At 46.3% G+C, this 14,455-nt stretch overlaps 1 protein-coding gene across 15 annotated transcripts in view; it reads right to left on the bottom strand.

Moving 5' to 3' along the window:
* SYNE1 (spectrin repeat containing nuclear envelope protein 1) overlaps window positions 1–14,455 on the bottom strand; it is a 603,546-nt gene that overhangs the window by 409,000 nt on the left and 180,091 nt on the right. For all 15 annotated transcript variants that reach the window (XM_075596504.1, XM_075596505.1, XM_075596506.1 and 12 more), the window contains one exon: window positions 12,313–12,422. In XM_075596504.1, coding sequence (XP_075452619.1) covers window positions 12,313–12,422 — 110 coding nt within the window. The remainder of the gene's footprint in view (window positions 1–12,312; window positions 12,423–14,455) is intronic.

Below are 14,455 nucleotides of genomic sequence, written 5' to 3'. Positions count from 1 at the left end.
TATCCATGTGTGTCAACACAGCTGCATACATACAAGCACAAACCTAAATACTGTATATAAATACAATATATATGTAGCCAGGTTCCCCTTGCCACTCCTATGGCTCTTACCTCCTGCGAGGGGAGTTGCGGGTGTCAGGAGGGGTTGGTGAGGTAAGCCGGGTTGTTGTGGCGCACCCGGCTAGCGGGGGCCGCAATTGTGCATATGCGCGCGCATGCGCAGTGGTCGCGCATGCGCAGATAGTGATCGGGAGTTGCGGTGGCCATTACAGAGTCGCGCATGCACAGTACGATCGCGCACGTGGCCCCAATGGCCAGCAGCCTCCGCGGGACTACAATTACCATGAGGCTTAGGGAGCCGAGGACCAGGTGCCCCAGAACAGCCTATGAGGGCCAAGGATTCCCGGCAGAAGGGAATAGATACTTTTCGTGGGCGAGAAAGGGAAGTAGTTGGAGCAGGGAGCTGGGTAAGTGAGGGTGCAAGGGAGCAGTAGCCCCTTGCACTAGGCCAGTCACCCCCATAGGCCCCAGATAGCTATTACCTTTGCCCCAGCTTGTGGTTGCTTCAGGGACCGGCCTTAAGGAAGGAGATCTGCCCCTTTAGCTATTTGATTATCCTAAGGAATCACTTCGTGGCGCGCAGTCTGATTACTGGGTCTGGGCTCACACCCCCTCCAGCTAGAGACTATCTTTCCGGAGGACCCTGCCACGCAGTGACTGCGGCCTGCCAGCTGCAGACAGATCCAACTCAAGATGTAGACGGTACAGTGCATGGTGATATTATCCACGCCGCAATTTACCCCACGCGTAGGAGGACGTCGCATCGGATCAGGCGGATCCAATCCAGTTATATTGCGGCACCCGTGGGCTGGAGCCCGGGCAGGTACCTATAGTAGTGCACTAACACTTCAAGGGATAGCGCTATCTCCAACACATTGGGTGGGTTTGGACATAAGGGACATCAGGGAATTGGTGCCCAGCACCCAGGTACTTGGGGGGTTCCTATGTTGATGTGTGCCCCCAAGTGAAGTTCTATGTAGACGGTTATATGCATCATGCTGTGTGGTACATAGTACCGAGGTTATTAGTTATAGTAAAATGGTTGCTAGCATATATTGTGTGCGTGTATTATTATTATTGTGTTCCTGTACGAGGACCATCCACTCTGGTGGGAACCCTTACAGGTGGAGGCGCTGTGTTTGAATAATCAGGTAACCCAGGCTCCCAGCGGCGGAGGTTCAGGCCTCCTGTGAGCCTATCAGGTAATGCACCACACCCGGTAACACAAGTGTATTGCTACATATTGCTACATATGGTCCCCATCTGCGATTGGGGGGGGGGAAAAGGTGTTACATTTGGAGGCGCTGCTGAGATCTCAGACCTGGGGTGCTCTATTAAAGTCTAAATTTAGCTGTTACATTCGCCACCATGTTCTCACCGTCTAAGCAACAAGTGCGCGACTGGGCGCTGGAACTCGACGAGTCCCCCCACCATGTGCTCGCGGTGGGGGATGTGCCCGCAGGCATTCCCTCTCAGGAAGTCATTAATCAGGTCAGATCCCTTCCCGGGTTTGCTCAAGCCCGCCAAATCGGGCGGAAATGGAACCCCACATACCGCTGGTACATACTCCTTATAGCAACCCATTATGAAGTAAGGGAAAATATCACCCCTGCCGCCCTACACTTTCCGGGAGCCTTGCCTCCGTGGTGTCCTGTCATTTGTTCTGTGTATTGCTACATATTACTACATATGGTCCCCATCTGCGATTGGGGGGGGGGGGGCAAAAGGTGTTACATATATATAAAAACAGAGAGCACCACCAAGAAACACCTCTGTAGATATTAGAGGTATAACACTGTGTTAGTGACCATATATGGCTATATATATATATATATATATATATATATATATATATATATATATATATATATATATATATATATATATATATATATATATATATATATATATATATATATATATATATATATATATATATATATATATATATATATATATATATATATACTTATGTAGCACCTGCTCCCCCACCCTAAGTGAGATGAGAGAAGGTGTGGCTCAGTGAGTAGAGATACTGACTGGCACTGAGTTTGAAGTAGGGGAACCTGGTTCAATTCCTGGTGTCAGCTCCTTGTGACCTTGGGCAAGTCACTCCTTGTGACTTTGGGCAATGTCTCTGTAAAGCACTACGTAAAAAGTAGCAGCGCTATACAAGAGAATGCTATTATTATATTATTAATATCTTCCGGCTACCTGGTTTTGATGGTGCAGTGCATCTTTGAGGCTGGAACAGGAGGCTTTGAGTACTCCGTGTTGGTATGGGGAGATATCTGGACAGGTTTTCAGGGTATTCATCTCTGATTATTGCGCCTCCAGCCAGCGAGGATCCCAGGGTAACCAGGATGGTCCATGCTGACACTCCTTTTTGTGAACCAGGCAGTTATCCACACAGATATAGGTTCAACTGATGTTTATTGTCCTTACACAGAAAGTCACAGAATTCCCTTCTGGAGCAACAATCAACTGTGCATAAATGCCCTACTGGTCCCATCTAACTCCTTATCCTAGATGGCACACAGGATAAACATACTCCCACTCCACAGGGGAAGGGGAGACAGACTGCCTGACTTCTGGGAGAGTGTCAGTATATACCATGGGGATGGGATTGTAACCCTGCCCCATAACAAGGCAGGTCTGATACTGACAGGCATCACATTAACTGCATGTGACCCAGCCAGTATCATCCCCAGGATTAAACTCTCAGGTTGTTGCTAGGCTCGCCCCTGATTACAGCCAGTGTGTCCAGGCTGCAACAGCAAGCAAGGCCTTCATGAGAGATTCTACCCTTCACAGAGCCTGTACCTAGCAGGACTTATGCTACTAGGGCCCAAAAGAAAGATAATAGCCAGAGGCTATACTTAAATAAGTGTATAAAGTGATTAGCCATCTGAGCACATGAGTCACAGTGTAGCAAGATAATGCACAATCAACTAGGGGACACTGAATCCAAATCAGATAGTGAGATACTGTACACTCTTAGCAATGTAGCTATGTATCATAGCCTCGCAGGTGAACAAATCAGCTAAATTCACAGAGGAGCTGGCCCAATCCCCTGAGACTCAGGGCTCAACGTGGTACAATGTTGGTGGTAAGGATAATATTATATACTATATATAAGAGAGCTGCCCTGAACCAGACTAAATATCCCTCGAACTAATCTCGAATAAATTCGTATTAGCCGCCGTTAACACTGAGACAGACACAAGTGAATTCTTTGTGAGTGCACAATCTTGTGCCCTCCATTTAGTTTTTTGTCTAATGCGAAAATGAAAGAATATTAGTTTAAAAAAAATCAGGAACCATAAATGAATATTTCAACTAATAGTAATCACCCATAAAAGGGTGTTTTCTTCTTTAGGAAAACAAATAATGTTTTATTTAGAAGAGTCTAATTGACTCTGACTAGTAGTCATCCTCCTGTTACCTGCACTGTTGATCTTTCTGGCTCATCCCCTGTTATCTTCATCATAATCGTACACACTGCTCTGCCTGACAGAGGATGAGACTTTGCATGTGGATGAGAGAGTTATGTTCTGCTCAACACACACTGTGAGATCCTACAAAAAAGAGAGCTGAAGGCACGGAAACCCAACAAAGTTGTAGGTTACAATCTGTGTACAATCTGACAAGGTTTTAATTTTAAAACAGTACTAGCTAATATACCCGGTGTTGCCCGGGATCTAAATCCGTAATAGGTAGTATTAGTTATAAATAGGGGAACAATAGGTTGACCATTTTGTGTAAAGGTTGTATAATGATGTTGAAAAGAAACATGGAAGAAAATGTAATACGATGTTTAAAAATGGTTTATTGTAAACAGTACAATGTATATTTTGGTGACATAAGTGATGTAAAAATGTGAGGTGTGTGTCCTGCTAGGGTGTGAGCGGGTGTGACGCGGCAGGTGGGTGTTCAGTAAGGGTGGCTGGTGGATAGTGAGTGCTGGCTTTGGGTGGGGCTCCCGCTAGGGTGTGAGCGGGTGTGAGGTGGTGGGTGTCTGGTGAGTGCATGCGGCAGCTGGTTAGTGATGTCGGTGCGTAGGGGTGTGAGTGCGGCGGGTGGGTGTGAGGCGGGAGGCCCCGGGTGGGGGGTGAGTGGGTGCATCAGCTGGTCAGTGATGTCGGTGCGTAGGTGCGGGAGGCAGCAGGTGTGTGTCGAGTGTGTCGGGTGGGTGAGAGGAGGCGGGTGTGTGTCGAGTGTGGTGGGTGGGTGAGAGGTGGCAGGTGTCTGTTGAGTGCGGCGGCGGCTGTGGGGCGCAGGGGTGTGAGGCGGCGGGTTGGTGAAAGGCGGGAGGGTGGCGGGAGTGCTGGCAGCGAGTGGGTGAAAGGCAGAGGTGGGTGGTGGAGGGTGGGTGAAAGGCAGGGGTGGGAGGGCGCGTGGGTGAAAGGCAGGGGTGGAAAGGCAGGCATTGGGTGAATATCAGGGGCAGGCGGGTGGTGGGTGAAAGGCAGGGGGGTGGTGGGTGAAAGGCAGGGGCGGGGGGTGGGTAAAAGGCAGGGGTGGGCGGGTGGTGGGTGAAAGGGCGGGCGGGTGAAAGGCAGAGGCGGGAGTGTGGGCGGCGGGAGGGTGAAAGGCATGGGAGGGCGGGCGTTGGGTGGGTGAAAGGTAGGGGCGGGCGGTTGGTGGGTGAAAGGCAGGGGCGGATGGTGGGTGAAAGGCAGGGGCGTGCGGGTGGTTGGTGAAAGGGCGGGTGAAAAGCAGGGGCGGGCGGGTGAAAGGCAGAGGCGGGAGTGCGGGCAGCAGGTGGGTGAAAGGTGGGAGGGCAGCGGTAGTGCGGGCTGCGAGTGGGTGAAAGGCAGAGAAGTGGTGGTGGCGGGTGGGTGAAAGGCAGGGGTGGGAGGGCGCATGGGTGAAAGGCAGGGGCAGGAGGGTGGATGGGTGGAAAAGCAGGGGCGGGCGGGTGGTTGGTGAAAGGCAGGGGCAGGTGGTGGATGAAAGGCAGGGGTAGGTGGTGGGTTAAAGGGCGGGCGGGTGAAAGGCAGAGGCGGGAGAACGGGCGTCAGGTGGGTGAAAGGCAGGGGAGGGTGGGCGTCGGGTGGGTGAAAGGCAGAGGCGGGAGGGCGGGCATCGGGTGGGTGAAATGGGGGAGGCAGGTGGGTTAGGGGCGGGAAGGCAGGGGTGGGAAGGCAGGTGCAGGTACGGGGGGAAGGCAGGTGCGGGGGAGGGCAGGGGTTGGGGGAGGGAAGGTGTGGGGGGGAAGGTGGGAGAGGGAAGGCACGGGTGGGGGGGGAAAGGTGCGAGTGGGGGGGGGAAGGCAGGGGTGGGGGGGAAAGAGGGGAAAAGCAGGGTCGGGAGGGAAGGCACGGGCGGAAGGGGGGTGTGAGTGTGTGTGTCAGTGTGTGTGTCAGTGTGTGTGTCACTGCGTGTGTCAGTGTGTGTATCAGTGTATCAGTGTGTCTGTCACTGTGTCTGTCACTATGTGTGTGTCACTGTGTCTGTCACTATGTGTGTGTCACTGTGTCTGTCACTGTGTGTGTGTTTGGGGGGGTCAAAAACGGAGCTGGGGGGTCAAAAACAGATCTGGGGGGGTCAAAAACGGAGCTGAGGGGGTCAAAAATGGAGCGGGGTGGGGGGGTCAAAAACAGAGCTGGGGGTCAAAAACGGAGCTGGGGGGGTCAAAAACAGAGCTGGGGTGAGGAGCAAAAACGGAGCTGGGGTGAGGGGCAAAAACTGAGCGGGGGGAAGGGGCAAAAGTAGAGCTAGGGGAGAGGGGCAAAAACAGAGCTGGGGGAGGGGCAAAAACAGCTGGGGGGGTCAATAACGGAGCTGGGGGGAGGGGCAAAAACGGACCTGGGACGGGTCAAAAAAGGAGCTGGGGCGGACAGCCGTTGAGGAGGGGGGGGGGCAAGTCTGGAGGGGTGAGATGGGGGGAGTGTTGTACTTACTTTTGGTGTCGTGGTCAGCATCTACAGGGGTGTGTGTGTGTTTGTTATCGATGTAGTCCGCAGGGTAGGCTCACAAATCTCAGGGCTCACACAGTATGAGGAAGCTTCTGGGGTGTGAGCGTTCACACGGGTGAGAGTGTGGTGTGTGAGTGGAACAGTGGCTTAGAGTAGACCGGCCAATGAGAGCCGTGGGCGGCGGGCTGTCGGGGAGGGGCGAGACACCGGCCAATGAGAGCCGTGGGAGGGCGGGCGGACCGACCAATCAAATGGTCTCCAGACACTCACAACCAAGATTTTGAAATTTATATATATAGATATAAAAAATGGATAGATGTAATCCCTTAGGCATGTCACTGTGATAAAAATGACTTAGAAAAAAGAACACATGAAAAGACCGATGTTCATGGTCCGAGAGACTGGGACAGTGCGCATATAGGATAGTATCATAAGCACACATTCAGTATGCAGAGAAGTTGTATTACAAACTGTGGCAGGTCATTTATAAAGACAGAAAATGGTAAAGGCCCAGAATAGAACTATAGCAGTGATGTAACAAACATTTTTGGCCCCCCTGAATTGTTTTTTAAAAGTCCCCTCCCCCACAAAAAGCAAAATAAATCTATTTTCCACCAGGGTGGCTTTGCAAACCTCCTCACTGGCTCATCACCCTATATTTATCTCCTCATTCTCACACCCTCCCCTCATCCTCTGTCTCCCCCCATCTATTTCTCCCCCTCTGGCCGCCACCGGACCAAACTTCCAGCACCAGCCGGCTGGAATCCCCGCCCAGCGTTCAGTGTGACGCTAGTTACGCCACTACTTGTGGGACTCCATAGGTAATATCAGAGTGGTTAGAGTTGGAGCCTGGGAGACACATATCGGGAACTTCCTGATAAATAAGAGTTAAACAAGTTTAGAGCATGTGGTTCAATACCATAGTACCTGAACTTGTTTAATATAATAACATGGTCAACAGTATCAAAAGCCTATGCAAAATCTAAGAAATATTATTATGAGCTTATTATTGATTAACCCCTAGTTGGGAAGTGGTCTGGCGATGACAGAGAAGGGCTGTCCGGGAAAAGTCCTAGAACCCAACCAGACCCCATACATAAGTCCCGCTACTGTATGAACCAGTTCACCTGGGGAAGCTCCAACATGACAATAAAGTAATGAATTACTCACTGAGGTCTTGGACCCGTCCGGACTTGCGTGCTTCAAGCTGTATAATTGTGCAGGAAAGGCAACCCCCAACGGAGGGGAGAGAGAGACAGCGGGCACTGCTGTGCAACAAAGTAGTAGCAAAGGCTGGACTGTGCTACAAAAATTGCTTTATTAATTCATGGATTAAAAAAAGAGAATATATTTAGGAGTATGAATCCTATGGTTATATTTGCTATAATGAATACTATTGTTAAATGTCTACTGTGAAAAAATTTTAAATTTCATAATTAATTGAAAAGTGATCTAAATTGTTATAGTTCCACTAAATTGCTGTAGTGGTGCCCAGTATTTATCTAAAGCAGTGTTTCCCAACTCCAGTCCTCAGGGAACCCCAACAGGTCAGGTCTTAAGGATATCCCTGCTACAGCACAGGTGTGTCAATCAGCGGCTCTGTCAGTTTGACTGTGCCACCTGTGCTGGAGCAGGGATATCCTTAAGATCTGACCTGTTGGGGTTCCCGGAGGACTGGAGTTTGTAAGCACTTATATATATACAGTAGAGGCAGCGATTATTCTAACAAAAACCAGTGGCAATTCCCCAAAAGACCCAGGTACACCTAGGTACATTCTGAATACATTTCCTTAAACTAGCCCCAGCATTTTTGAATTGATTAATGGCCTATCAGATTAACAGCGGGGGTCCCTGGCAGTCCCATTCAAACTGAATTAGACTGCCAGGGATCCCTGCTGTGTTAATCCTATGGGTCGTTAGTCAATGCAGAAATGCCTTAAACGTGCCTCAAACTAGCCCAGAACATACCCAGCACATATCCTGAATGTAACCCGGCTAGTTTAAGGCAAATGTTAGAATAAGCGTTGCCTCTACTGTATAGCAATTAATTTTGAGACAGAAGTCCAAGATTCCCATTTATTTATAGCAAGTAGTTTAAAGATTGACAAGTAGAATTCAACTTTGAATGGATAAAGGTTGACAAAGCTCTAACAATGCAGGGTAGTCCTAAATTTGAACAGATGTTTTGATGTTTTGAACTAGGAATGACTTCACTATGACTTATTATCTACCCCATGTAGGGGATTCCATATAGCTCATATAGCACCCCAAATGGGCCAAGCTAATTAATGCAACAAATGCCACATTTAGATTGTGTCTCAATCAAAAATGATCTGATACATTATGAATGGCCAGGCCTTTTTTGATATTGTACACATGTTCCCTTAGTCTTCTATGTAAAGATCTATAGGTTCTACGATTTACTGCAGCCAGCATGGCCATTCTAGTAGCTATATTATAAAGCTGCTTTTGTAATCAGTATGTGGCTTAATTTCATATTCCTTCTGAGTAATGTTAGATTGGTAGAATGTTCTACTTTGACTGAAGTTACAGGCACATTTATGAATTTATGTGAAAAAGCCTTTGAACAAATTCCTGCCCTGTCATGGCCAGGAGTTAAAGCTGATTAGACAGCTAGGGGATAATTTAGTTGTGAGATTTGCCGCTTTGCTAAAGATAATCTGTGGTTGGTCTCGAGAATTTCATTGAGGATTTTATCCTTCTTGAGAATTCCCCAGTATTTTTTTATATATATATATATATATTCTAAAAGTGTTGACCTAGCCATATTGGTAACTTTAAGGATTACTGCATCAAGTTCATTAGGAGTGTAATCTCTGTCTAAGAATTGATTCTGCTTGATGTAGAAAGACTTTAGTTATTCGAACAATTATGTTTGAGCCTTATAAATTGCCCTTGTGGGATGTTTGTAAAATAGTATGGATTAAGGGACTGCTTGCCAAGAAGTAATTATTGGCGTGGACACATTCGTAATAGGTCTTTATCTGGATTTGTCACAGTAGACATCTAACAATAGTATTAACTATAGAAAATATAGCCATAGGATTCATACTCCTTCTAAATATATAAGATTATCTAGTATTCTATGTACAACACAATGCACTGTGTTTTAGGATATTATGCATTTGTCCTCTGTTCATAAGATTTATTAATACAATGTTTAGATAATTATTTATACCAACGGAATTCTAATACCATGTATATACTTTTTCAAAACATGTACTCTTAAGTTCAAAATGGTCAATATATAACTTTTAATTTGAACGATTACATATATTCTGGTGTTCGAGAATAACTAACAGAATGGATACAAAGAAACAACCTTAAAAAATTAAAAATGAAGGACCATACAGGGTTAAACTCTAAGACTATACAAAGCAAAAGGGCTCGAGTATCCATATTTCCAAAACCCCTGAGGAAGCGACACAGTCAGTCGTGAAACACGTAAGGTGAAGGGTTAATGCAGGAGTGATCCGGTATTTATCTAGCTGCTGGTCAATTTGTGACATCTAAGAAGACCGGATCCACGCACATGGCCGGCAAGGAGAAGCAAGCTCACGGAGCAGCTTGTCTGCAGAGTACTAAGCAGCTCAAGAAATAGGTGGTTTGTGGGTGGTCACTGCAACAGGAACTCAGCCGAAAACGTAGATGAATAAAAACAGCTTTATTGCACTATAGTGCTGCACATCACAGAGAACACCTCTGACGCGTTTCGTTCCGTTGTGGAACTTTATCAAAGAACTTTATCAAAGAGTACCGCTGTTTTTATTAATCTACGTTTTCGGCTGAGTTCCTGTTGCAGTGACCACCCACAAACCACCTATTTCTCTACTTTATTCATTGGTGTGGAGCACGCAGGCAATTATCCAGAGCTGGGAGCTGGTCTTCATTTTCCCCTTCCTGATGAGTGCGTCTGGATCTGCCCTTTGCACCCGCTCCAAGGATATCCAAGAGCGCTGAGCTGCAGCGTACACTACATTCATCCACAGCACAGCTGTTGGCCCTCGGGGATGACGTCACACACCAGCGCGACGCCCGAGGAGTTGGGACCGGCCAGGCACGGGCAGTGAAGACACCGGGTCGGGTAAGGGCAGCAGGCGGTATCAGCGTGAGTACACGAGAGGGGTAGCTTATGGTTGCCTCTTTTCCTGTCTCAGACTATTTCCTGTGCACTAGCCCCCCACCCAGGTTTTATTCTATTTGGTTATCCCGTCATAGCCTTGCTGCCGTTTCCCTTCACACAGGATCCTTATGCCTGCCTAGTTGCCATTTTCTTTCTACATATGCGTCAGAGACTGTTTCCATCTTCATAACCGGTTCAACCTGTGGGCTTTTGGAGCACCGGACACCGTGGGGTTCATTCTCCCATACACCACAAATTTACTAAGCAGCTCAGCCAAGATTACAGTAGTTTTTGGACTACCACCTGTAAGGATCCGGGAGTCACGCTGCCCTCGGCGCGCTCCCTTCTTACCTTTATCCGCGATCACGGGTCCAGCTCCCTGCAACGTTCCCTCCGCACCCTCCGCATCCTCCGCTGGCAGCACTGCATGCAGGCACGCATCTGGCACACTGCCTAGTGCCATAGGGGAAGGTCCTGCCTCCGGGTTGCACCCACACATGGGTGGCTTTGGTGCATGGCGCGTGTATGTGATGCGTGCACAGCGCTCACAAGCTCTGCGTGAACCAACCCCATCAGCTGTTTAGTCAGCACCTGTCTCCTGCACCACTACCCACTCTCAACTTGCGCTCAGGATGCGGCTCCGCTTCGCCTCTCCTCCCATTGCTGCTTCTAACTCATATATGCTCAGCTGTGCCACTGGCACATCGGCTGAGCATAATCATAGTTGCCTTGTGTTTACCTCTTCTTGCCTCCACAGTCTTGCCGTGTCTTGCTGTTCCTCGCTCTGTGTACCGACCCGGCTTCACTTTTGGTCTCTGCTCTTCCGTACTCCTGACCCCGGCTATCTATGACAATCCGCACCTCTCCAACCCTAACAACGACCATTCTTACCTCTCCAACCCAGACATCGGCTAATAATACCTGCAACGATCCATACCTCTCCAACCCAGACCCTGGCAAGTATACCGACTATCCGTACCTCTCCAACCCCGACCCAGCTACCTTGACTAACCTACACTCCAGACGCACCTTCGTGGCTGGGGGTAGCGTTTCTAGCCATTCCAACTGTGGCTCTCGCCTTGTTTGTGGTAAGCACACCGTGACACAACCAATATTGCAGCTGTTGTGTATACCTATCCACTGAGGTGTTATACTATGTATATGTTTACACTCTTCCACATATGATCGTTCCATGTGATCCACGGAGAAGATTATCACTGCATTAGCAGGCCGTAAATGTAAAGATTGTTAGCTGATATTGGGTTTGACTTTATTCAATTTTTTGCTAAACGTCATCTAAGTTGTTTTCTGGGACTGTTAAATTTCCACAGAAAATCAGAGGACTTTATAGGCAGCTTTGGACTTTTACAGGTTATGATTTTTATTTGATAATATTATGTTTTTTTTTTTTTTTTTATGGCATTGGTATATTGTATCACAATCACTACCCTGTATCACTTTCATTCACATATTTGAACTTGTTGAAACTAGCACTTGGCATCAGGTATCATTTTACAGTGTAACTCAGCAACTATAATGTATCTTAACATTACTAGGGTATTGTTACAGTTTACAGCTTCAACTGCTGGGAACATTGGAAACAAATTATCACAAACAGGAAAATGTTGCAAAGATCTTGCACTGCTTGGGAGGTAGGCTAAAGCCTTCTTTAGAAATCAAGGGATGCTTTAAAACTCATTGAAAATTGCATTAAAAGAAAAAAAACATTATAAAAACTTTGGTTTGGATGTTTGCATTTTAGAATGGGTGGATGTTGAATGCATTTGGTGATGGGGGTGTGTTTGCATTTGGGGATGGCAGGGGTGGGGGGAATTGTATGGTTATTGGGGGAATTGTGTGTGTGGCTAGGGGGGAGGAGGGAATAAGTGTAAGGAGGGGGGGAATTGAGGGAGCAGGATTAAGTGAGAGGGGGTACTTGAGTGATAGGGAAGGGGAGGAGTAGAGTGAGAATGAGAGAAGGGGTAAGTGAGGGAGTGAGGAAGAGAGGAGAGTGAGTGAGGAAGAGAAGGGGCAAGGGTGAGACAGAGGGGGGAGAGAAATGATGACCAAAATGGGTGGGCGGGGGGTGAGGCGGTGAAAACTCTAGTCCTGGGCCCCAGGAGATCTATCGGCAGCCCTGGCTACAGTATGTTGGAGAACTAAAAGTTAGAAATAGTCTGATACTTACATCATCTTCCTGTACTTCCCCTGCACTCTGGTGAGGATCTGGATAGTGTTTGAGGAACTGAGCTATGTAGGTCATGATTGACTTTTCATCAGGCTTGTCGACATCTACATCTAAGATTGCAAAGAAAGATTGCACATTATAAATCCTGGCTATGACACTGTCCAATCAGAATGGTCCATTAAGCAAATCTTTAATTCAAAACAACAGGCACCTACAGTAAGGCATCCTTATTCAAAAGCTTAAGACTCCATGGGCAAATTCATTAAACTATGTCATTCATGTAGTGAACCAATTTATGTAACAAACTTGACTGATGCATAATTGATCCACAAACGAATGTACAGTCAGAGGCATAACTTGCATTACTATTGATTCTACAGTATATAAGCCCTTAGTATTGATAAATATCCATCTGTCCAAAACATTGTTTGATGTTCACGGTTATCAGGTGCAGTTCCACAAATGACATTGAACTAATGACAGCATTACATTTGATTAAGTAAAAAGAGAAAACCTAGGTGACACTTTTTTTACTTACAACAAGAGCAGAGTAATTACCTACCTTGTTTATTCCAAAAAATAATAATAATAATAAGATATGGGTAGTAAAAAAAACTTGTGGTTACTTTTAACCTATTTAAATATATCAATATAATTTGTTGCATTTAGACCTATGTGAGAAGGCAATTTTAAGGCAAAATGCTTTATCAATGATGGCGTGAAAGGTGTAGCAGATTTAGCTGATTTAACAAGGCATACAGCTGAACCCTGTTATAACGCGGTCCTTGGGGTCCGTGATATGAGACCGCGTTATAACTGGGAACGCGTAAATTTCCCGCGTAAGGACTTACCGACATCTGCATTTATCTCCTCTCTGAAGCTTGCTCTCTGAGGCTTGTTCTCTCCTGTCCCTGCTCTCTCCTCTCCCTGTCGTAGACATTCGAGCGCAGTGGAGGGTCGCATGACACACACAAAACCCCCTACACCACATAGATTTTTCCCCCCCTTAAACATTCAATACTTTATTGCTAACAACAGCATTGGTGTGGTCCGTGGACTGCATTGTGTACAATATGTTAAGTATGCTTATAGAGCCTGTGACATCACACAATCACTGTGGCTTGGAGGTATAGAATTGGTAATAGCATATGAAAGGTCCTGGGTTCGATTCCTTTATGATATGGTATAAAATAAATATTAATTTATAAATTATACATTGTAATTGAAATAAAATTAATTAGTTTTTTTATTTTAATTATAATGTATAATTTCTACATTATTATTTTATTTATTTTATAATATTCCTAATAATCTCACAGTATCTGAGCCCTATTCCTAATAACCTCACCTAGTAGCTGAGCCCTATTCCTAATAACCTCACTTAGTATGCCAGCCCTATTCCTAATAACCTCACTTGGTATCTGAGCCCTATTCCTAATAACTTCACTTAGTAGCTGAGCCCTATTCCTAATAACCTCACTTAGTAGCTGAGCCCTATTCCTAATAACCTCATTTAGTATTCCAGCCCTATTCCTAATAACCGAACTTAGTATTCCAGCCCTATTCCTAATAACCTCACTTAGTATCTGAGCCCTATTATTAATAACCTCACTTAGTATCTGAGCCCTATTCCTAATAACCTCACTTAGTATTCCAGCCCTATTCCTAATAACCGCACTTAGTATTCCAGCCCTATTCCTAGTAACCTCATTTAGTATCTCAGTCCTATTCCTAATAACCTGACTTAGTATTCCAGCCCTATTCCTTTAGCCTCACTTAGTATTCCAGCCCTATTCCTAATAAGCTCACTTGGTATCTGAGCCCTATTCCTATTCCTATTCCTAATAACCTCACTTAGTATATGATGCGGTGGTGTAGCAGGTAAAGAATTGGTCTAACAAATGCAAGGCCCTGAGTTTGATTCCTGCATGTGTATTCTATAAAATGTATTCATGTTAAATTCCCACATGGTGTAGGGGTGTGTGTATGTGTCTGTTAGCAATAAAGTATTGAATTTTTAAAGGGGAAAAAAAATTGTGTGTGTCATGTGACCCTCCTCTGTGCTTGAAAGCCTACGGGAGGAGAGAATTGCAGTAAATGCTCTCGCAGTGTAGATCCCGTTTAAAAAAAAAAAAGGAGGTGT

Source organism: Ascaphus truei, chromosome 4 (genome assembly GCF_040206685.1).
Source record: "Ascaphus truei isolate aAscTru1 chromosome 4, aAscTru1.hap1, whole genome shotgun sequence".
In the NCBI taxonomy this organism is placed as follows: domain Eukaryota; kingdom Metazoa; phylum Chordata; class Amphibia; order Anura; family Ascaphidae; genus Ascaphus; species Ascaphus truei.
This window is presented reverse-complemented; position numbering and strand designations above follow the sequence as displayed.